At 38.7% G+C, this 24,071-nt stretch overlaps 2 protein-coding genes across 3 annotated transcripts; one reads left to right on the top strand and one right to left on the bottom strand.

The window, feature by feature from the left end:
* Positions 1-1,466: 1,466 nt before the first annotated feature.
* coq4 (coenzyme Q4 homolog (S. cerevisiae)) lies at positions 1,467-7,448 on the bottom strand. The gene is made up of 7 exons (XM_063889129.1): positions 6,818-7,448; positions 6,015-6,167; positions 3,792-3,888; positions 3,583-3,685; positions 3,339-3,468; positions 2,695-2,788; positions 1,467-1,964 (listed from the first exon to the last, which is right to left on the bottom strand). Exons 1-7 carry the CDS (start codon positions 7,017-7,019, stop codon positions 1,781-1,783), a joined length of 963 nt encoding a protein of 320 aa, XP_063745199.1. The 5' UTR covers positions 7,020-7,448; the 3' UTR covers positions 1,467-1,780.
* traf2b (Tnf receptor-associated factor 2b) lies at positions 6,960-20,688 on the top strand. 2 transcript variants are annotated; one of them, XM_063889127.1, is made up of 11 exons: positions 6,960-7,140; positions 11,287-11,489; positions 12,342-12,420; positions 12,603-12,701; positions 15,000-15,161; positions 16,215-16,289; positions 16,752-16,826; positions 17,727-17,951; positions 18,056-18,359; positions 18,605-18,753; positions 19,299-20,688. In XM_063889127.1, exons 2-11 carry the CDS (start codon positions 11,314-11,316, stop codon positions 19,515-19,517), a joined length of 1,563 nt encoding a protein of 520 aa, XP_063745197.1. In that variant the 5' UTR covers positions 6,960-7,140; positions 11,287-11,313; the 3' UTR covers positions 19,518-20,688. The 2 variants fall into 2 exon arrangements, with proteins under 2 accessions (XP_063745197.1, XP_063745198.1); XM_063889128.1 differs by lacking the exon at positions 6,960-7,140 and adding an exon at positions 7,437-7,593.
* Positions 20,689-24,071: the final 3,383 nt, after the last annotated feature.

Here is a 24,071-nt window from a genome sequence, read left to right as displayed (position 1 = left end):
GGTATCTCAAATTGTTCCTTAAGTGCTTGAGTACATTTTCCTAGTTACATTTCCCCACTTGTTAAGCTCTGTAGAGATAATATAGCCATTTTATATTAGACACTGGCTAAACCGAGCAAAGTCTCTCAGGTCAGAAGAATGTGAAGACCAGAAAATGTGAGTCCACAAAACTAAACAAGATTTTGGTCAAGACAAGTTGTGAATCAACCTCAGAACATGAAGCAGAGCAGATGTGAACACTTCCACTACTTCTCAGAAACCACCAGGTGGCAGCAATGTCATAATAATGAATCTTTAATCCAATTTAGTAAAAAATCTTAATTAAATTGATGTGACATACATTGATATTTCTGCTTTAAATTCCTCACTGTACCTTAGATTTGATCCCCTTCAATTCGTTTTCAGCATGTTACATTATTTTGCATTTATTTGGCATGTTGATTTATTTATTTTGGCAGCTTACACAGTTCATGGAGTCCAAATTACATACAGTATATTTCTCCTGATTATGTGGTGTAACATTGTAACAGGCAATACATTCTAATCGGGCTATTGTCACAAAAGCACACTGGATAAAAACATCTTTCCATTAGGGTCAATCAGATCAATCAGAACATGTGCGGTACGATCTATCACTGAGTATGTCACTTTAAAAATAATTCACATTTTGAGTGAAACCCATCATCATCATCGTTGTAAAATGTTTATATGAGTTGTGCACATGCTTATTTTGTGTATTGCGTCAAAAGAAACGAAATGTGTGCTTGGACAGTATATATTGGACAATTTGGAGGAGGTGGCCGAGGGGAGGACAAGGAGGAAACTGGACAGTATCCTGGATAACCCCTCCCAGCCCCTCTATGCAGAGCCAGTGAAGATGAGGAGTATGTTCAGCCACAGACTCATCCCACCTCGGCACAGCACAAAGCACCAGGGGACTCCTTTGCGTCTGTAGCCATCAGGCTTCACAACAAGGGGTTAACAATGAACCTCACTAACAGTAACCTGGATTGCACACAAAACCTGCACTGTTTGCACAATGACTCTCAGGGAGTAATAAAGGTCTATCTTATCTTATCTTATACTATGGGAACTTCTCTTCCCATTTGACACTTCATCATAAAATCACCTGATGATGAAATGTTTATTTATGGTATGCTTTGAACTGAAAAAGCAAAACTAAAGGAGATTTTTGACACAGTTCTCATACTCCTGCCAATAAATATATACTTCCTGTTCCTTATTCTGACTATAAATAGGGGATGTATCATATGTATGTTGTGATAGCAATAAGATAACAAAGGCATCTGCTCCTTTCCCATCATTAAGTGTGCAACTGCAATTTGAAAACTATGACACTGAATATAGTCACAATGATGATAAACTGGAAAATGTGTCACAAAATTCCCATTTCACAATTGGCAAAACAATTATGCTGATGGACCAAAATGAATATAAGAGATGGGTCAATACCTGCTGGCTTTTAATATGACATTGGCAAACTATACACTTTTTCATTTATTTGTATTCTTTAAATAAATACACACTTCCTTTCACATTGCAGCAGAACATAAAAACTCAAGCATTTCATCAGAAGATTTTACCCCACTCAACTGATTGGGAAATCCAAAGTTTAGCAACTGTGCAATTTCCTCACTTCTTCAGAAGTTACTAATGTCCATTTCTAGTGTACAACCTTTCAAATATCTTAGTTTTTCCCCAGCTTTTAAAAGTTTTTAGCAAGGGTGATTCCTTAATTCTGCTTTTTGTTTGTCTTTCCTTATGTGTTTCGCTTCTTGGTAGCACTGAGTATGACAGGAGGTGGCTCTATGTTGAGCTCTTGTCGGAGGTCTTCGATGTTCTGCTCCCACCGTCTCTCATAGAAGATACTGAGGACGCAGCGGGCCCGACGACCATTGTGAAGAGCCCAAGGGCCCAATGATGTGAACAGCTGCTGTAGACGGCTAGAAAAGGTGATTTTAGAGGAAGAGTTTAGCATGGCGCAAGAATGTAAAGATAATGTGTTACCTATTATAAAACAGCAAAGAAGGAAATTCAGTTACTGAATGAGGAAGGATTAATGATTTACAGTTGGGAGACAGTTTACAGGCATTGTTTCATCATAACGGTAACAATGGTAGTAATGTTTCCTCTTACTGTCTGAGCAGAACAAATGCCAAAAAAGATTGCTTGTCAGGACATATTTTGTTAGATGTTAGATGCAAGGCTGAGTCCCATGCAGCTTAAGAGGCCACTTCACAAATCGATAGGTGGTAAGAAAAGGTATTGCCAACTGTTTCGATATTCAATCTGTCGTTTACCTTTTCAACAAAAATGCAAAAACTTTCAGCTTTAAGCATATATTTAGACAAACTAAATAAGTCATCTGGTTGTCACAAATCAAATAATTATAAAAACAACTCGTCAATCAAGAAACAAATCAGGAAATTAATCCATGATGAAAATGTTTGGTCTTTGCTGGCCAAAACCATTCAGAGCAAATCAGAGCACTGATTCTGTGTCCATCAGCTCAGATTTTTTTGAGTCAAACAGTTGAGTATGAATATTATAGTAAATCAAATATTTTCACGCAAACTGTAACTAACTGTACCTCCGCTCTTACTACTACGGAGCTGACTGCTCTTACTGTCCTTGGTACAGTACTAAGTTGCAGTTTAAAATCTGGTATTGTACCTTGGATTCAGTCGAAGTGGCCCCAACACAGCTCCAAGCATACACATGGGAAGGCCAGTCTGAGCAGCTTCAAACCATTTCACTGCCACTTCACCTGAAAGGAGTAAGAACAGAGAGAAAAAGAAAGAATTATCAAGATTATAACCATATGCTTTTGGTTTTTCAGCAATTGAAAGAAAAACTACCGGCTCAATGTGCATAACACTTAGTAGAAGGATGTAGATTTAGCCAAAGAACACATTACATTTTGGAGCGGACTCGAATCAGGGGTTACAATGGCCTTGGTAACACTTTATTATTTCATTTGTTTTCTTAAGTTTCTTAAGCGAACTTGCTTTTGAGTGTCATTTTCCTTTTAGAACAAAGGGGAAGAGAAAGCTATATGTCAGCAATATATAGGAAATGGCGTTGTTAAGCAGGATATTTTTACAGAGAGTTGGGAATGGAAACAAGGAAATGACACATTCTGGTGAGGAAATCATTGTTCTGTCAGAAAGCAAATGTGTGGCTCCAGGTGCACCCTTCCACTGCCATTGTTTGCCAAGTAAAAAAATGTTGTTGCTTTAACTTCATTCATTATTTGATTGTAGATGCCCAATTTGTGCAGGATGAGTTGGAAATGTAATGACTAATATGTTACTCACCCAACATATTGGTGGGCATGCCAAGTAAGGTGTGCAGTAAATCATGGACCTCTCTGTATCTCTGCATAACGTAAGCTAGCTCCTCATTGTCCACATACTTCACGTCTGCCCTTGAGTCTGGAGTCACATGCTGACAAAACAGGAAAGTTAATGCAGGAGTGAAGACAAAACAGAAACTTAAAATCAGGGAATACTGAGGAAATGTGTTCATCTTATTGTAATCAGTCTAAACACAAGCACTCACATTGTCCTCCAGAAAACGACAGTATTCCCTCCCAAAAGATCTGTCAGGCAGACAGGCCATTTCGCTCAGATTAAGCGTAGACAGACGGATTCTGGGCCTTTCACTGCATTAACAAGTAAAATTCATTAAACATTTCATTCGCCATATAGAAAATACTGCTAAAGAGCGCCTATTTTAAAAAGTTACTGTTTAGTGTTACAGTGACTCACGTTAGGATAGTGTTGCCTTCAGGGTCATTTCTCATCTTGTCCCTGAGATTTATCAACGCTAGGTGTCCGGTCGTCTCCCCCAGCACTGCAACCATGTCTGTAGGGAAAGGTTTATGAAATTATCCCCAATGCAATGAATAAAAAAAGCCCAATTTGAACAAAAGGTAATTGTTTCACTGCATCTATGCACTTCACACTCATTATTTATCTTATCCAATCCTGTTTTTGAACATTTGATCATATTTCTTCTAGTCTTTAATGTTATACTGTTATATGTGTGATGTTTGTCATTTTTTATTTTTACCCGAGTTTCCCCCAGTGGGACAATAAAGAACCAAAATAAGAACAATGATATGGTATGAAATGTACAATATAGAGATTTTTAGAACATTTTTATTTCACGTCCAATTATGGAAATGTAGTACATTTAGGCTTAAAAAAAAATTTTTTGCGACTAGCATCAAATTACTAGTGAAATATATCTTATAGAGATGTTTGTGAAGATGAGGAAGAAGTCTTCGGAGACACCAGCTTGTATATAATAAGGTTTATTACAAACAGCATAGTATCATACACCAACACGGGCAATACGAGGTTCCCAGAGCCAATTGTGGAAGTCCCCCCGAAATGTCTTTGTGCATGGACTTGATAGGAGAAAATGTGTGTGCGTGTCCAATGTGTGTGTGTGACCAAATAAGGTGAACTATATGTTCATCCGACATGTCTTTCGTGTACCCAATTAAGGTGAGATATATGTTTGTCCAACATGTCTTTCTCTTACTCATCCATGGAGGCCCTTTGACGTATTCCAGAGGTTTGTTATACAAGACCCTGATGCACAACATCACTCCCTGCACTCTCTATGACCTCGGAGAGTAACTAACTGTATATATGAACCGATTTAACTAACTGTATGTATGAACAGATTTAATACACCACACTAGATTTAAGGGGCATACCAGAAATGTTACCCAAACCAAATAACTCACCATAGAGAGTATTAGTCAGCCTGTGAAAACAGCTGTTAAATGTCTTTTGTGGCTTTGAAGTAGAGTTTCAAAGTCTGACAAATGTCTGGCTCAAATTGACAAACAGCCACGTCATTGTTTGTGTTTGGATTTAGATAGTTTAAACAGCCTGCGTAAGAATGACTTAGGTGTTTGCCAGGCAGGATGGAGCAAATGTTTCAAAAAAGACTATATCTGTAGGATCTATCTTTTCTGGATATCACCTGATACTAAAAGTGAAAAAAACGGTGTGGCCTTTATGCTTTATGTCTCACAACAGGTGTTAGTGCTCTCTTCCTCCCAAAATTTCTGGGTAACTGCATTGAATGATGTGGCCTCTCGGTGTATAATTTCATTTCTGTTTTCAAGACTTTTTAGAAGTACGTACAGTAACAGAGATCTCCAGAGAATAAAAGAATGGAAATGAGTAACGGTACTTGAACAGTTCATGAGAAAAGAAACCTAAGGTACTGCCCCTGACTCTTGGTTTCATTTAACTGTAATATGACACATAAAAGTCTTTGTCTATATTATAAATGTTAGCATTCCTTAGGTACTGTACGTACAATCTAAGTAACCAGATATTCTTATCATATGGTTCAACAACTTACATTTTTTTCCAGATGTGTTTTTTCATCTGATATTACTGAAAGCTCAAGAAAAAAGTGATTTGAAGAAGCAATACCTTTAGAGTGAAATACTTCCCACTAGGCTTTAATGTATGAGAGATTGACCTGAAAGGAGTAAAATATAAAGGATTTTGATGAATTTCGAACATTAGGAACATTAGGGGGTTTTCTTTTGTATCACCAGCAGTTATCTCCATATTTGACTATACAGTATGTCTGTCAGTGGGCTGTACAACTGTACTTAACCATACAAGGGAAGGCTATTTGGGGGTCTTTTTTGAGATTGCCTTGACTTGATAGTAGAAATAGAGCATGCAGCATGTCACCAGCCAGACTAAACCCAGATGTTGAATTTAGCCTATATTGTTGTATCCATCTTAACCACCTTGCCCTTTAAAAGACATTTATGAATCAAAACAAAGAAGAAAGGGAGATGTACAGCGAACAAAAGGTAAATTCCCTGGTTCAAGTCCCCGAAAGTACATATGGCAGGCAGCCCACTGCACCTAACACAAGGATGGGTCAAATGCAAAAGTAAATTTCCTCTCTGTGGGATAATTCTATTCATCTATATGTGTGAGTCTCACCATGTCTGTAGGGGTTTTGTAGAGCAGCCACTCCTGACCCCACAGCCAACAGGGCTTTCTGGATGGGAGTGGTGTGTATATGTCCAGGATACAGCCCATCATAGCAACTGTCCGTAAACTCAGTGCTACTGCTGTGCACCTGGTGGACACACACTGTTGACAAAAAGGGAGAAGCAACATTGGATGACTTTTCGACAACTGGACCAAGACAAAGAAATTACACACTAGTTAATAGTTGCTTTATTACAACAATAATAACTCATGCACATCAATCCTAATACAACTGATCTACAGGAGCCAGTAAAACCAGCAAAATAATATTGCAAGATGTAGCATACAGCACATGTCCTGGGACAGGGTGTTTTTATGTTGGATTAAAAACCTGAATGTGTAACAAGATATATAAAAGAGTGCATGAGATCATCGATTAAAAGCTGCTTGTCTTCATGCATAATACTCATTGACTTGTCGCTGATTTATGAAATGTCATTCATAATTACTGACATTTATTTGGGGATAACTGCAATAATGTTCACCCAATGTGGACACAATCTTACTTAGGAATAAAGTATCTGAATACGTATAAATAAAAATGAATAGGTTATTTACATTTAGATAATGCTAAACATAGCTGTAAGCTGAATAGTGAAACTGTTAACTCTCTGCAAACAAGGCTTCGACATGCGTCAGCATCTATATCAAAACAGTTACATTTAATTTGGATAGCTAGATTTCCTTAAAAGCATTGTCATCTTAATCATTGTTGTAAAATAAAATGTAACGTTAGCTGTAGAAATGCATACCTTTCGAGAGCAAAACGTATGGTGAATGATTCAACCGCTGAACATGTCTACTGAAGGACAGCCACATTGTTGACGCTAATGCGCGTGCGTCACCAGCTTTGCAATCGCTTTCGTCTCCGGTACAGCCCGGATGAGGGGGCGGAGTCGTGCAGTTTACTATTAACACTACACAGTCCACCGTTTCGATCCCCACAGCTGACATATATCACAAAATAAGCGCACTGAGGAATAAAAACGTAAACATAGCTAAAGGTTGAACTGCCCTTCTCAAGCAATACCGGACGATATTTTGTTTTCTGCAGAGATATTGTCCAGACGCCAAGGTTAGTTTGCTGAGCTGGTGTTTCTGCTGGCCAGAGCACTAGCTTAGCTTTTTTACTAACTGATACAGAAGTAATAGGTTAGTCAAACATCGCGTATCTTAGCAAATTAGCCTAAAGTTGTGTAAGTTAGCTAACTCTACCAACCGAAAAGTGTCGTTACGTTAAAGTGCAAGAAAGCTAATTGTTTAGCAACCCTGTTTCTTGTTTTTCAGCCAATAACACATGCAGAAACCATTACGTATGATACTTGCAGATTTTAATCGGTATTATAAAAGCACGGTGTAACTTCCCATAAGACAATGTTCGACTGTTGTGCTGCTTATGTGACTCAGAACAACCCACTATATGAGTCTTTCTAATATACTGTGGGAGGGACATGAGGGAGTGAACATATAAGTACTGAGGTTGGGGGTTATGCGTGTTGTCGGATAACAGAGAAACTTAGCAAGCAGGGTGAGTTAAATTCAGTTTTTATTTGATGTGAGTGCAGCATATCAGAGAGGTTTGCAGTCCCTTGGCAGGGGATCAAAGAAACACTGAGCAACATGAGCAACAACATAGGGTGGGCACGGAGAGAGGATGTGTTTTCTCTGGCTTCAAATAGCTGCTACTAGATGTAAAAAGCAGGACGTGAGGGTTGTTTGTCATACTAAAGTTATTAATCTGAACACTATAAGGTTGCTTTTGTTGTAGTTAACATTCTAGGGTATGTTTTGATTGAAAGAGAAGCTACTTGTGTTCATTCTTTCACAATTATTCAACTGTTATGCAATTGTAACTTGAAAGCCTGTTTGAAAATACTTCTCTCTTCTTTTTTTTAAACCAGAGCTCAGTCTTTTAATAGTAGAGTTGTTTTTATGGTACTTGAGTTCTTCTTTCTGGCATTTTCAGTGAAACATAACAGACTGTACTGGTCGTTGGATTACACTACTCAGCATGGTGGAGTCCATGACAAAGAAATCACCATATGGCTTCTCCATGCCTGATTTAATGATAGTTCCCATTGGGTGTATAATAACTGCTCTCTCAAAGTTATTATGGATACATACACTTAAAAAGAGTGTGTAACTAAGGCTTGGCTCCCTTTTTTCCTACGTTTGGACATGTTTCAACATTTGAATTTGTCACAGTCTGCCCTGCTGATGTGTCAGAATGATATCAGGCTGTGTGTTTCCAATGATAAGCAGCATTGGGCTTTTAATGAGTGTGTGTGTGTGTGTGTGTGTGTGTGTGTGTGTGTGTGTGTGTGTGTGTGTGTGTGTGTGTGTGTGTGTGTGTGTGTGTGTGTGTGTGTGTGTGTGTGTGTGTCCATGTTAATATGTTTACCTTTAAACTCATACAGAAAACAGCATCAACATTAAGAAATTTAAAAAATCATGATAGTTATGACTCTAAACTTTAGAGTATGACAACATATTGTGTTTTAAACTCTGTTAAAATGATTTATAATGCAGTTTATTTATAATAAATGTATCTTTAGCTGCTTAATATCCTGAATTAAATAGAAAAGTATGCAAGGGAGTATGCATGTTGCTTGAAAGATTATGTAACTTTATTGACTATTATTGCTAAAGGCCACTAATTAATTACTGGTCATATGATCCCTTGGGACAATTTAAGTCCCATGATAAGCAAGACTCTTGCTTTTAGTCTTGTGATCATGTTTATTGTGAAAACTAGATTTGAAGGTTGTGTTTTGTAGACTTCAGTGTAGCTACTTCAAATTAGTTTGAGGGCCACAGTAAAGTATTGAGCCCAGAACCACTATTGCCCACTCCTCTATACAGATGTCATCCTAACTTTAAGCCACATCAGCACTGACTTCATGACTTCCTATTCACACAGGCTCGTCATTTTCTTAGTTTCCCTGTCATTCTGTGCTGGATAAATAGTGTACTTTCAAATAATGAAGGTGGGAAATACATTAGAATAACCCAATGGAACTTCTTGTGTGTTTTTTGTGTAAACATCAGTGGCATTTTGCACTACTCAGTGCAATACTGACTTCAAACCAGATAAACTTGGCCTACATATTCACATTCTTCCTGCACACAAGAAGAAAGATTCAAAAGGTTAAATTCTTCTGTTGTGGCATGCAAAGCTGCTCATTTTCTAAGCAAAGTTTCCCAAGACACTTACATTAACATGTTGAACTATATTACTTGCATGCACCATTGTGAAGGCTCTTTAACTTGCGAACAGTTGTATGCTTATTTAGTCATGAAGGTTTCAACGTAGGCGTGGGGGGAAACTACAATATATGACATCTAGTGGTTTATTGGTAAAACACACCCCACTCACAACCATAAGGGATTTATTTAAAGACTAAACATGTAACAAGAAATTCAAAGAGCAGACATTTCTATAAAGGTTTAAAAATGTCTTGTGCAAAATTAGTTCCATCTCCATCTTGTTTTCTGACTTCATGCAGGAAACTATACACACAATAGGCTTTGTGCTCTGATCAAATTTCACTGCCACCACTGAACTAGTACAGGTTGAGGCCCTGGCAGCCTAGTTTGAGTTAATGTCATAAACACTTCCATAGCTTTTGAGTTGGAAGCTGTTGATAGTATATATCTTAGCCACAATCAGTAGAGTTTTGTTTTTGGTTGTTAAAAGAACATAAAGTAATGGCTGATGGTGCATGCCCTAAGCCTCGTGAGTAGGTTATAACTGTTTGGATAGAGGTGGATAGTCCTGTTCTGTTTGACATTGCTATGGGGAGTAGTGTGGTTCATCGTGCATGAAACAACATGACTTCTGCTCCACTTGTGAAGAGTCACTTACACAAGCAGAGGTCAGTTATTGTGTAACCATAATAAACTTGATAAACCGTATCTCGCGCGAAGCAATACTAAAGCAACATATTATTTAATTGGTAGGAAAATGTGCAGAATCGCCAACTCATTTCATTGGACGACTCGTTGACAGTTTAAAAAGTTGTTCCACAAGGTGGCACCAAAGGAAGAGATATTCAAATCCTAAAAATGGGGGCTTTACATTTAAAATCGTACATTATCTTAAACACAGATACCATACAATTAGAGGGTTTTATAAAGAATACTGCTGATCCATTAGGGATTGTGTTGTTTTCTTAATATGATGTGCAGAGCATATAGTAACCACTAGGTGGAAGCCCAGAGAGAAGTGCAAATTATTCTTTTGGGGTCAGGTATTGTAGCATGCAGTTTTCGTGACTCATAGACACAACCTTTTTTGCACAACATTTGAAAGACTTTTGTTATGCAAGCAAAAAAGATCCCGAGGTGAAAGATTGAACACATGATGGTGCTGCAAACAGCCGATCATCAGAATCAGAATACCTTCATTCGTCCCACAGAGTGGACATTTTTATTTGTACAGCAGAAAGAGCCAAAGACAGGTTAATATTACACCCAAGATACCAAACATATATATAAAGAATCACACAATCTCATTATATCATTTTACTTAGCCCTCTTCTCCATCCACCATGGTTACTCTCTAGAGCAACTTATCGCAGTCAAAGATCTGTATCTCTCAGCAGATAATGCTTTGCACGCATCTCATATCATATAGACTTCTTGGGTCAGGAAAGCGAAAGGACAAGCCGTTCTACCACAATGCACGATTAAGGCTCTCAGCAAATGCATGCTCATGGTGAATTAGCCAATACATTATGGCCTAAAAAAATGTCCTCTCCTGATGTCTCGTTAAAATGAACTTGCTCAAAGTCTCCTTTGTAGCCGCAGCGTTTTTACATCCATTTGAATCTTGCAAAGCCAATGGTTTTTTGCATTTCTTTTATGAAACCCATTCATTGATAGCATGCCATATATAAAACATGTTTGTTTGCAGGCTGTAGCAGCTGAATGTTCCACAGTCTCAGTAACAAATCAGCCTTATTATCTTGTCACTGTACAAATATTTACTTTAGGCATGGATTATTGAGGTATTGCACTTTCAGTACAGCTCACATGTTCTGACACTCCCAATAGGTGTAACTCTGAATCACACTAGCAATTGGTGACCCTCCAATGAATTAGGGTGTACCCTAAAGTTATGTCAGAGTAAACACATTGCACACATGTTTGGAAATGTTCTGTACTTCTGAATGTCTCGGTTTGCGTTTGACAGCTTTTTATGTCTGGTATTCATTCACAGGATATTGCACCAGATTGATGGAGAAGAATGGCCTACATCTCGATGGACTGCCCCAGCTCTTTACCAGGGATTCCTCAAAGTGTGCTGTCAGTGCCCATGGAGAATAAGTACAAATGTCAGCAGTGTCACCAGGTCCTGAGGAAGCCTGTCCAAGCACAGTGCGGACACCGCTTCTGTGTACACTGCTTCAAGCAGCTCACCAGGTACACTGGAGATCCACAGACCCTCCACAGCCATGTGAATTTCCAACCCCTTCACCCCCTAATGCTTACCCTCTTACCGGAAATGCTTCAGCACATCCTCTGTTCTTATCTCTGCTCGCCTCCTGGGTTTTTGTTGCACCCAAGATCAATTACTTTACTCAGACTCATCCCTCACATGACTGGACTCTTTTACTGAGTGAATCACAAGGATCTGACCATGCTGACTCATTCTAAAGGTGTCCATTGTTTCCTTTTCTGTTCCTTATTTCACTGCCTCATGCATTGAGTCAATTCTTTACTGATAGGTTGTTGTTTAACATGATGTTTAATCATACTTTGGCAGTATGATTAAACATAAGGTAACTGAATCATTTTCGGTTACAACTGAAACAACTATACATTTTCAACTAAACCTCAAGAGCCTGTGCTTTTTGAATTTCAGTACGTGTAAAACAACATGTACCTAACTTTACCCTTCATAACCCCATCTGAAGTTGAGGTGATTTCACGTGACCTGTTAGAAAACCACTTCTGCCTTCTATATGAGAAAACATCATGTTACAATGATAATTTCACATGTACTTGTGTGTGTGTGTTTGTGCTGATTCTTATGCATGGTATTTGAAAAGACAGGATTTTCTTTTGTGTGTGTGTGTGTGTCCTTAAATCATGCAAAAGCTAAGACATTATTCTCGTAGAGTTTGTTTAGTGCTAAACCTTTTTTACACTGCTTTTTTAGTTTATTCATATTATTACGTTATGGTCCATAGTAGTGATCATTAGTCATTTCTGTAATAAACCAGCAGGAAACTGTGTTTTACAATGAAGTCACAAACCTGTTTTGTCTGTCAGTTCTGGCCCAAAGCCTTGTGAAGCCTGCCGCGAAGAGGAGATATACGAAGAACCTTTTTCGATTCTAAATAGTAATGAGGTAAGTTATGAAATATTCCTTTTCTCAGCCAACATTTTTATTTCATGACAGCTCACCATGCCTCACTCCCACCCTGATTCAAAAGAATATTTACTTCACGACAGCCTTACACAATGAGCCATTTATTTGCTTGTTTAATAATGTGCTCTGTGAGTTGACATCCCTGTTCTTTTTTCGCCCAGGCATTTCCAGACAATGCTGCAGGCCGAGAAATAGCAAGCCTGCCTGCCAGGTGTCTGAACGAGGGCTGTGATTGGACAGGCTCAATAAAAGAGTATGAGGTGAAGTATAAATACTTTGTTCTTTTGTCATTGTGGATGTGTTCAGTGCTTTCTGCTTGAGTGTTTTTAACCATGAAAAACGGTCAGTTTACTGCACCCACACCTGTCCTGTCAGTATTTCTTATTATCTGGAAACCCTTTTTTCTCACACTGGGTTTTCTCTGTTAAATATTCTACATTCTGAAAATGTTGTACCCTTGGGTGTGTTACATGCTTCCGAGCAATGCTGAAAGAGCAGAGAAACAGGAAGTGAAACTTGATACGCAGCCTGGAAAGTCCCCATGTTACCCATTTGGATAACGAGTATTCAGAGTGGAAAGTACCAGACTATGGTAGGACACTCGAGATTAGCTTATTTACTTATTCATGGTTGATTTAACCATGACTTATTGAACATAGGTTTTGGCTTACCTAGTTCACAAGGGAAATCCTAAATGTACACACAATAAAACAGGAACAGCTTCAGACAACGAGCCACGTCATTCAGACACTCTGTGGTTTCTATAAACAAAGAAAAGCCCCGTTCCATAATCATAGTGCTGTGATCATAAATAATCATTAAAGCTGTGTGTCATCTTCATTTGGATGTCTAGTTTTAATATAAGTAACTGTGTGTTTGGGGAGGGGGATTTTAGAGTTGACTTCCAGTTGTTTTTATCTGTAAAAACACAGCTTCTTTTAACCCTATCTAGATCTGGCACAACACAGGAGACACAAAGATAGTATCAGGGCAGGAAATATTTAAATGAGAACATCAAGCTGATGCCTGGAGATTAGATTTGCATGATTTGCAAATGTGGTTCCGACTGGTTAACTTGCTGATGTTTTAAAGAAAACCATGTGCTGGCTTTCCACGACAACGTAGTTAATAATTAATTCCAGTTTGAAATAAATGATTACCAGGCTGTGTGAGACACTCGTGTGTTTGTGTGAACATTTGTGTGCTGCCGTCTTAGCGTTTAACGGTCTTGTGGAAAATGTGCGATGTCTTTAGTTAGCCAAGAACCGAACTAGATGGAAAAAAAGACTGAACGTGGTGTCAGAGTGGTTCAGAATTGAGAGGGATTTGACTCAAGAGCTGTTAAAGATGATTCATATTGGGTGTTGTTATTCATTTCGAGAATTGGTTTAGCGTATCTGAAAAGTAAAGCGAAAACATGATAGCCTACCTTTAGTTCCTGCTCTGTGGCTCCTGCATGCTGTGGGTTGGTTATGAATGCGAACATGCTCAGACCCACAGGCTCCACCTCACATTCAAGCTCCACCCTTCCTTTCCCGGCATTTTTCAAATGCCATTTTGAATCGGCCCTCAGCAAATTCTAAAAGTATAATGGAATATGGCCCCACAAATTAAGCTTTTGCTTGTCTTATATTGTACTTCTCAAATATCTGTTAAAATATTTTAATGAGCCCAACTTTCAAATAAATTCAGTCATTTAAAATGTAAAACATTTTCTAACTAATCTTAGTTGATAAAAAAAAAGCCCAATCTTCATATTTACTCTTATTATCAGCAATCTGAGGCTTCTGTTTCAAGGAATGAGCTGCCAACAAAATACATGAAACCCTAAAGACAGACGGGATGTAGGCTGTTTTTTTTCTGAAAGCGTTTTAAGTATCATGCATTATTCACCTACATTTGATTTGTTTTGCTACCTTATAACTTCACTTTTGAGACAATATTCACCTCTATAAGTGGCCCAGCTCTCCGTATATTGTTCTGTATGTGGCCCTCGGTGAAAAATGTTTGGACACCCCTGCTTTAGAGAGTTAAATAAAAAGATCCTTTTTCCAGTTTGTTGAACTTCACCTTTTCATTTTGGAGCTTCTGTGTTTTGTACCTAATTCCTCATCTCCCATTCCCTAGTTACGGTCAGATGTTTGAACAGGTTCTCTTTTTTTGTTCCCTAAATGGGTAACATGAAAATACCCAATTACAATCAAAACTACATTATCATAATTACTTTTTTGATTCTAGTAAGTGTTTTTACCCTTCACCTCTTTATGTATGCTGTGGAGAACAAACACCTAAAAGACGTTTTGTTCTTCAACAGTCAGAACATCCTGTATACTCCCATACGGGTGTGTCTGGCATTTGTACAGAAATGTAATCTTAACAATGATAAGGGTGCGTTATCATAACTGACAAGATTCAATCATATTCCCATTGAATTACACCCTTTGCATGCCAAGTGTACTGTTCTATTGTGGAGCACATCTGTCCTTCTTTGGTATCATTAAAAAGATGGTGAATACCAGACACGATTATGTAATTATGTCTCCGTCCTCCATTATTAGGCTCAGCATGAAGGCCGTTGTGAACTTGAGCGGATAAAGTGCGAGGCCTGCAGTAACACGATCCTTCGCTCGGAGAAGGACAGACACAATGAGAGAGAATGTGAAGAAAGGACGCTCAACTGCAAATACTGCAAAATATCCTTCAACTTTAAAGAGATCAAGGTGAGGCGTTACCTAGTGTAAAGCTGTTGCTGGTGGATTATGTATAAATGTGACACAAAACAATATTTGTGACTGGACAAAGCAACAGAAGCAGAACAAGTGGAGGCCAGTTACAGTATGCTTCAAGACTCACTTGTTGAAGAACATTTGCTACCAGAGTTTTTTCTATCCACAAATAGGAGTAGATCTCTTATATTGGACGTACAAGTTCCTGCAAGGTTCTATGATTGACGATGAGCCATTACAATCCCCCTGTTATTAGAGATGTAATTTACATGATGTTTCTTAAACCTGGATGGGACTATTAGATTGTTTCCTCTTTAATCAAACAGAGTTATTTTTTTCTTTCATATTCCTAAATGATGTTGCATCAGTAGATTAGTGCATTAGTCTTTTCTTCCACATTTTAAGTCAAAATGAAAGAAGGTGGTTTTTTGTCTATTGTGAGTAGATGCATGTAACCTGTGATCTCTGCTGTGAGTGGGATACTTATCCATTTGATAAGTATGTTTCAGAAAGTTTTTTGGGACTTTCAAGGGCAGAACTCAGTAGGTTATTTGCAAGTATATTATTTGAATGTTTTGGAAACTCTCTGAATAAAAGGAGGGAATGTTAATGTAATCAATGTATGGAACCAAGTGTTATTCAAAAAGTTTACAGAAAGGGGCCTCAACTGTGTGCACAATCACTCAAACATGACATTGTTATTCTGTACTCTGGGAAAGTGAGGCTGGTGCCTGAAAGGTCAAGAGACAGTGACCTACACATCTGTAACAAGTATCTGGGCAGGATAGTGTGCAAGGATTGGAATGTGTATGTGTGTGAAGTTTCTCTATATATTGTGTACGATTCTTTCCATCATTGGGAGACTCTGCGCATTTCACTGCTTGGGACCAACGTGGCGTTTTCACATTATTATGCTCGTTACGTAACAATATAATATTTAACCTCATCCGTTTCTGTGTCTTAATGTGTTTCTGTTTTCTAATGTTGTGTGTCTCGGGTCCACAACATGACCTTACTTACTATATTTATAACCTTTGTGTCTTTTAGGCCCATGATGAGATCTGTCCAAAGTTCCCCTTACAATGCAAAGACTGTGGCAAGAAGAAGATACCAAGAGAAAAGGTTTGAGCTCTTCCTTTTTAAATATTTACTTGGCACGGAAAATGCTTAGCAATTTCCTCTCCAAATAAAGGCTCTTAGCTGCTATAACCTTAAAATAAACCTTTATTGCAACCATCAGGTGACTTCTTTTTACTGCATATTGAATCATCTGAATAGATTAATGCTACAAAGAGCATTTATAGCTTTATTATACATGCAACATTACTTTCTGATTTAATCCATATGTACAATGCTGTAGAAATGCTCAAAATGATACAAATTGGATAATAGTATGAAACGAGATGCATGTGAATTCCAGATTGTAACCCTGAAAATGAAAGTGTTTTTTCAAATGGGGGTTTAAGGAATGAGTGCCTAAGTTTCTTTCTGTCTGACTAACAAACTTTCCCTTTCACATTGATAGAATGTTGGAAGTTTGCCAGCTGACACTTAACCTTTAATTTTGTTTTATTCTACCTTCAGTTCAGTGACCACAGCAAATCTTGTGCTAAGTCAAAGAGTGCCTGTCCCTTCAGTGATGTGGGCTGTAAACATGTGGTACGTACAACAATATATTCATTTTTGATTGGGTTGTTACTTTCTTTTCTATTGAAGTAGACCCATAAAATAACATAAGATAAAACTATACTGTCTGTTAAAATGATTTTGTATATTGCATCACATGCTCAAAGCAATGAACTGAATGACATAAAACAATAAGGAAATCTGCCAGCTCACCTTCCAGCCAAACCTGCAAAAAAACATGTAAGGAAAGTGGGTGCGAAGAGCTGGCCTAGCACAGCCAAGGCAACTACATGATTATACTTTCCTAAAAGAGACATAAATATAGACCAGTACACTCCCCAGTTGAAACCAGCAGCTGTTTCCATCTTTACCAGTCATTGTGCTAGGCTAAAGGCCCTCTGGCATTCAGATTTAGTGTGGTATGAACACATGTTTTTCTCAAGCATTTTCTCTGAGCTGGCTTCACTGGTAAGCAGTGGGTGGGCTCAGTCGCAAAAAGATGATGTCACATACATCTGTGCACCAATCAGAATTGAGCAACATTTGAATTCAAACCTGTGGCTTGTTGAGATTGTAATTGCAACTGACAGACTCCTCCACACACAGTCCTGTTGATTAGATGGGTTTGGTCTGCTTAAACCCTTTGATTCCTAATAAAATAAATATATAATGTACCATTTTTAAAAACATTTTGTAAACTGTAGTCTTGGAACATTTGATATTATCAATGTTAAGATTTCAAAGCAGGTTTTCGTGAGATTCCTTTTGTTCATGTTGTATATGGAAAATAATCTATGATTGGTAAATCCTGAAAAACGGTTTCTATACTTTGCTTATTACAACCGCCCCAATTCTATTCAACACCATTTATGTCCTGCAGTTTTCACGGTTTCAGTTGAGCAGTACCTAACCAAGCTCTGTGTTGATTCTCAGATAGAGAACGGGAAGCAGAGCGACCATGAGCACAGCAGCACCATGGAGCACTTGCGTCTGCTGCTGCCCATGGTGCTGTCCTTGGCTGGGCCGCTCGCCGATGCTTCTGGTCCCGGAGAGTGGCAGGAGGACTCTGGTCTGGGCCTGTACAGGGCCCCTGAGGAGGGGGTCAGTATGGGGTCTGGAGCTGCAGCCTCCATGCAGTCTGTGGACCTAGAAAAAAAGGTGAGTCTCAAAGGATGAAATCCTCTTTCTTAACACCCTTCTGTATGTTTATATTTTTGAATGAGGGTCTAAATATATCTGTTGCTGTTTGTTTTTCTTGACAGGTAAAAGCGTTGGAAAACATTGTGTGTGTCCTGAACCGAGAGGTGGAGCGCAGTTCAGTTACGTTGGAGGCTTTCGCGCATCAGCATCGATTAGACCAGGACAAAATAGAAAATCTCTCCAGTAAAGTGCGTCAGCTAGAACGGACAATCGACATGAGGGACTTGAAGCTGTCTGAAACTGAGCAACTGGTGCGTGAACTCCAGTTCTGCACCTACGACGGGATCTTTGTGTGGAAAATCTCCGACTTCTCACGCCGCAGACAGGATGCGGTGGCCAGTCGAACACCTGCAATGTTCTCTCCAGGTGTGATAAAAGACGTAATCAACACCTATCATCCATTTCAAAGGCCTCTTGTCTCAGCTAAAAAGTTTGCTTTTGAACTTGAGTAGGCTAAGATCATGTGGTTTCTATGATTGGTTGGCGTGCTGTCGAGGGAAATTCCACTTCCCTACACCCTTGTTATCGAGGGAGTCAACATGTTACTCCCTCGTGTTTCACATGACCTTGTTTCCAGGCTCTGATTCCATTCTTCTTTTTCCTCCTCACAGCATTTTATTCCAGCAAATACGGCTACAAAATGTGTCTGAGGCTATATTTGAATGGCGATGGGACGGGTCGAGGAACTCACCTTTCGCTGTTCTTTGTCGTCATGAGGGGAAAGTGCGACGCTCTGCTCAAATGGCCATTCAGTCAGAAGGTAGCAAATCTTCATCAATAGTGGTGACACAAAAAAACACACTTCGTAATCTTCTCACAACACTGAATTATTATACTTCATATTTTAAAATCACAAATGATACACATCAGATTATCACACATTATAAAGCGTTTTGTAATGACGATAAGATCAAGTATCATAATATTTCATATTTTCTGGTCCCTCATTAAAAGTTTTTAGCAAGCACAATGGTGTTTTATAATTCCGGTACCTATAATACATTATAATCTTTTTTTTCGCATATAAGCAGTCATTGGTTGCTTAAAGTAAAGTGGTCAAATATAGTTATTGATATTGTTAAGTTTAGCAAGAAAACACAAGAAACCTTTCTGGACTCTGAAAACCTGAAGGCTGGACAAGCACATTGCACTTAATGATGTGTTGTACCAAAGAAGTCTCTCTGAAGACTCAAATCACTCAAATACAGATACCTGAAATAATTGAATACTATTATAGACATGCTCAGTGCTAACCCACAGCTGCCAGGGTGACTAGCTGAAAACTTGCTCTTTCTCTATCCGCAGGTGACGCTGATGCTCTTGGATCAGAACAACAGGGAGCACATCATCGATGCCTTCCGCCCAGATGTCACCTCCACCTCTTTTCAGCGGCCGATCAGCGAGATGAACATCGCCAGCGGCTGCCCGCTCTTCTGTCCGCTCGCCAGACTCGCTGGCAAGAGCCCATATCTGAGGGATGATACCATTTTTATCAAAGCCATTGTAGACCTCACAGGCTTGTAGGGTGTACTGTGGAAGCTACACCAAGACAAACTGAGACAACAAGACAGAAATAAAATGTTAGGAACATAATAGAATATATATTTACATAATATCATATAAATATACACTGTATCTAAGACATGACATTTTATATCTAAACTATATATATTAAGAATGCCATCAGTGGTCCCTTTAAGACGGAGGTATAAGGGTGAGTTAAAGAATTACGGTAGTGAAACTGTAGTGGTTTAAGTATCTATTTTTGTAGAGCAACTCATTTTTTGTAAGCATCAAGGATGCAGGCACTAGTGTGTCATACATGGATACATACATATATACCCTCATGATTTATATATATAAATATCACGAGTTAAGAAACGGCAGTTCCTTGATCCAGTAAGAGACAAATATTTATTTTATAATAAAGAAGCCTCCATCATCTTAATGGGACCCTGTTGGCATTTTAGTAAAAGCTCATAACTTATAACACATATGCTCAGTAAAAACCGTATTTATGGTATATACTGTTATAATACTCCATACTCCAATCTACAATATGTTGTTCTCTAAACCTAGGTGCAATCGGTCGCTCTGACAAACAAATAAAGACAAATAATACACGCCACCTGAAATTCCCTGTAAATCAAATTGTTTAAATTCCATGATGTTAAGCCTTTTTGTCCTAAGCAGAAGTGTGATAACAGCTTAACTTGTTATCACGTAGACAACCAATCAAACAATTACAGTTGTGAAATAAAACTTGTTTCTGTGTATATAATAAGCTGCAGTTACCAAAACTAGGTCAGTCCTAACATACACCCTAACCGCTTTATAGCTCGAATGTATAAGAAATAAGGAGAAATGAAAAATAAACAAACTAAATATTTTGAGGAAAATAAAAGGCATGACAAAACACAGTAATGGAGTTTAATTCATAGAAGCTCAAATTGTGAAAAACACAAATTCCTGTTTTTGCATCTAGTATTTAGAAATCTAGTAACCTATATATCATAACAATTTGTCTTATAGTTATTTTACATTCATTGTTTTATTTAACTATCATACTAGTGCTCTTGTTTTGTTTTTTATTCATGTGTGGAGTTGTACGTGTTGCCTTAATCTTTAACACATAATTAAGATGTTAACTTGTTTGAAAATCCTAATAAAGTTCTAAATCATATTTCACAAATTACACATTTGTTGTTGCTTTTGTCTAATGGCTTTTTATATGTTTTTTATTTCACGTTTACCATTTTCTAAGAGGAGAGCAGAAAAGTTTAGTTCTTACATTTTCATTGAACCCAAAAATAATTGGGATAGAAAAATGTAAATATTTAAATATTTAAAATATTTAAAGAAATAACTTTGAGATTTAGAAATGATTTTGGTTCTTACCTTATTTTTATTAACTATTTTATGACATTTTGTAGACCAATAATTGATTATACAATAAAAAATTGGCACATTAATAAATAAGGAAAATAATCATCATATGCAGCCCTATATATATACAGTGGGGCAAAAAAGTATTTAGTCAGCCACCAATTGTGCAAGTTCTCCCATTTAAAAAGATGAGAGAGGCCTGTAATTTTTATCATAGGTATACCTCAACTATGAGAGACAGAATGGGGGAAACAATCCAGAAAATCACATTGTAGGATTTTTAAATAATTTATTTTCAAATGATTGTGGAAAATAAGTATTTGGTCAATAACAAAAGTTCATCTCAATACTTTGTTATATACCCTTTGTTGGCAATGACAGAGGTCAAACGTTTTCTGTAAGTCTTCACAAGGTTTTCACACACTGTTGCTGGTATTTTGGCCCATTCCTCCATGCAGATCTCCTCTAAAGCAGTGATGTTTTGGGGCTGTCGCTGGGCAACACGGACTTTCAACTCCCTCCAAAGATTTTCTATGGGGTTGAGATCTGGAGACTGGCTAGGCCACTCCAGGACCTTGAAATGCTTCTTACGAAGCCACTCCTTCGTTGCCCTGGCGGTGTGTTTGGGATCATTGTCATGCTGAAAGACCCAGCCACGCTTCATCTTCAGTGCCCTTGCTGATGGAAGGAGGTTTTCACTCAAAATCTCACGATACATGGCACCATTCATTCTTTCCTTTACACAGATCAGTCGTCCTGGTCCCTTTGCAGAAAAACAGCCCCAAAGCATGATGTCTCCACCCCCATGCTTCACAGTAGGTATGGTGTTCTTTGGATGCAACTCTGCATTCTTTCTCCTCCAAACACGACGAGTTGAGTTTTTACCAAAAAGTTCTATTTTGGTTTCATCTGACCATATGACATTCTCCCAATCCTCTTCTGGATCATCCAAATGCCCTCTAGCAAACTTCAGACGGGCCTGGACATGTACTGGCTTAAGCAGGGGGACACGTCTGGAACTGCAGGATTTAAGTCCCTGGCGGCGTAGTGTGTTACTGATGGTAGCCTCTGTTACTTTGGTCCCAGCTCTCTGCAGGTCATTCACTAGGTCCCCCCGTGTGGTTCTGGGATTTTTGCTCACCGTTCTTGTGATCATTTTGACCCCACGGGGTGAGATCTTGCGTGGAGCCCCAGATGGAGGGAGATTAGCAGTGGTCTTGTATGTCTTCCATTTTCTAATAATTGCTCCCACAGTTGATTTCTTCACACCAAGCTGCTTACCTATTGCAGATTCAGTTTTCCCAGCCTGGTGCAGGCGTACCATTTTGTCTCTGGTCTCCTTTGACAGCTCTTTGGTCTTGGCCATAGTGGAGTTTGGAGTATGACTGTTTGAGGTTGTGGACAGGTGTCTTTTATACTGATAACGAGTTCAAAAAGGTGCCATTAATACAGGTAACGAGTGGAGGACAGAGGAGCCTCTTAAAGAAGAAGTTACAGGTCTGTGAGAGCCAGAAATCTTGCTTGTTTGTAGGTGACCAAATACTTATTTTACCGAGGAATTTACCAATTAATTCATTACAAATCCTACAATGTGATTTCCTGGATTTTTTTTTCTCATTCTGTCTCTCATAGTTGAAGTGTACCTATGATAAAAATTACAGGCCTCTCTCATCTTTTTAAATGGGAGAACTTGCACAATTGGTGGCTGACTAAATACTTTTTTGCCCCACTGTATATATAAAATCATATATATATAAAAATATATATAAAAAAATATATATATATACAGTGGTATGCAAAAGTTTGGGCACCCCTTAGGAAAACCACTGCATCAGTTTGTCACTTGCTGAGCTTTTGAAGCAGCAACTTCATTTTAACATATGTTATACCTTATGGTAACAGAAACATCTCAGTAGTGAAATAACTTTTATTGGTCAAACAGAAACATGTTTATGTGCATTCAAACAAAAATAGGCATGTGCATAAATTTGGGCACCCCTAAGAAATAATTCCATTAATATTTAGTATTGCCTCCTTTTGCTGCAATAACGGCCTGTAGACGCCTCCTGTAGCCACAGACAAGTCCCTTAAGCCTGGCAGGTGGTATTTTGGCCCATTCTTCCACACAAAACGTCTCCAGTTCAGTCAGGTTTCTTGGCCTCCGTGCATGGACAGCCTTCTTCAAATAAATCCATACATTTTCAATGATGTTAAGGTCTGGGGACTGGGATGGCCATTCCAGAACATTGTACCTGTGCTTCTGCATGAATTCCTTGGTGGATTTTGATCGGTGCTTAGGATCATTGTCCTGCTGAAAAATCCAACCCCGGCGTAGCTTCAACTTTGTGACTGACTCTAGAACATTCTTGTCAAGAATCTCCTGGTACTGTAAGGAATTCATGTGGCCCTCAACTTTAACAAGTTTTCCAGTACCTGTGCTAGCCACACAGCCCCATAACATGATAGATCCTCCACCAAATTTTACAGTGGGCAACAAGTTCTTTTCATTGAATGCAGTGTGTTTTTTTCGCCATGCATACCTGTTCATGTTATGACCAAATAACTCAATCTTGGTCTCATCTGACCACAGTATTTTGTTCCAAAATGCTTCTGGCTTGTCCAGATGTGCTTTTGCATACCTCATGCGACTCTTCTTGTGATTAACACTCAGGAAAGGCTTTTTGCACATCACCCTTCCAATGAGCTCTTCCTGGTGCAAAGTACGCTGGATTGTGGAACGGTGAACAACTACACCATCAGCAGCCAGATGTTGTTGTAGTTCTCTGGAGGTGGTCTGTGGCTTCTCTGTGACCATTTTCACCATCCTTCGCCTGTGCCTTTCCCCTATTTTTGTCGGCCTACCACATCTTTCCTTCACACGGACTGTTCCTGTGGCCTTCCATTTCACAACTACGTTTCTGACTGTGGAGACAGACAGTTTAAACCTGTCAGATAATTTTTTGTACCCTTCTCCTAATTTATAATGTTGGATTATCTTAGCTTTCAGGTCAGTGGAGAGTTGTTTTGAGGTCCCCATCTTGCCACTCCCTAAGAAAGAACCTAGGCCAGGCACAGCCAGCTATTACCTATGTTAAATAGCCTTTTTCATGATTGGTTCCACCTGTCTTTGTAATTGAAGGTCTAATGAGCTAATCAAAGCAATTTTGTGCAGCAACCTGTCAGCTATAAATC

Source organism: Eleginops maclovinus, chromosome 8 (genome assembly GCF_036324505.1).
Source record: "Eleginops maclovinus isolate JMC-PN-2008 ecotype Puerto Natales chromosome 8, JC_Emac_rtc_rv5, whole genome shotgun sequence".
Classification (NCBI taxonomy): Eukaryota; Metazoa; Chordata; class Actinopteri; order Perciformes; family Eleginopidae; genus Eleginops; species Eleginops maclovinus.
This window is presented reverse-complemented; position numbering and strand designations above follow the sequence as displayed.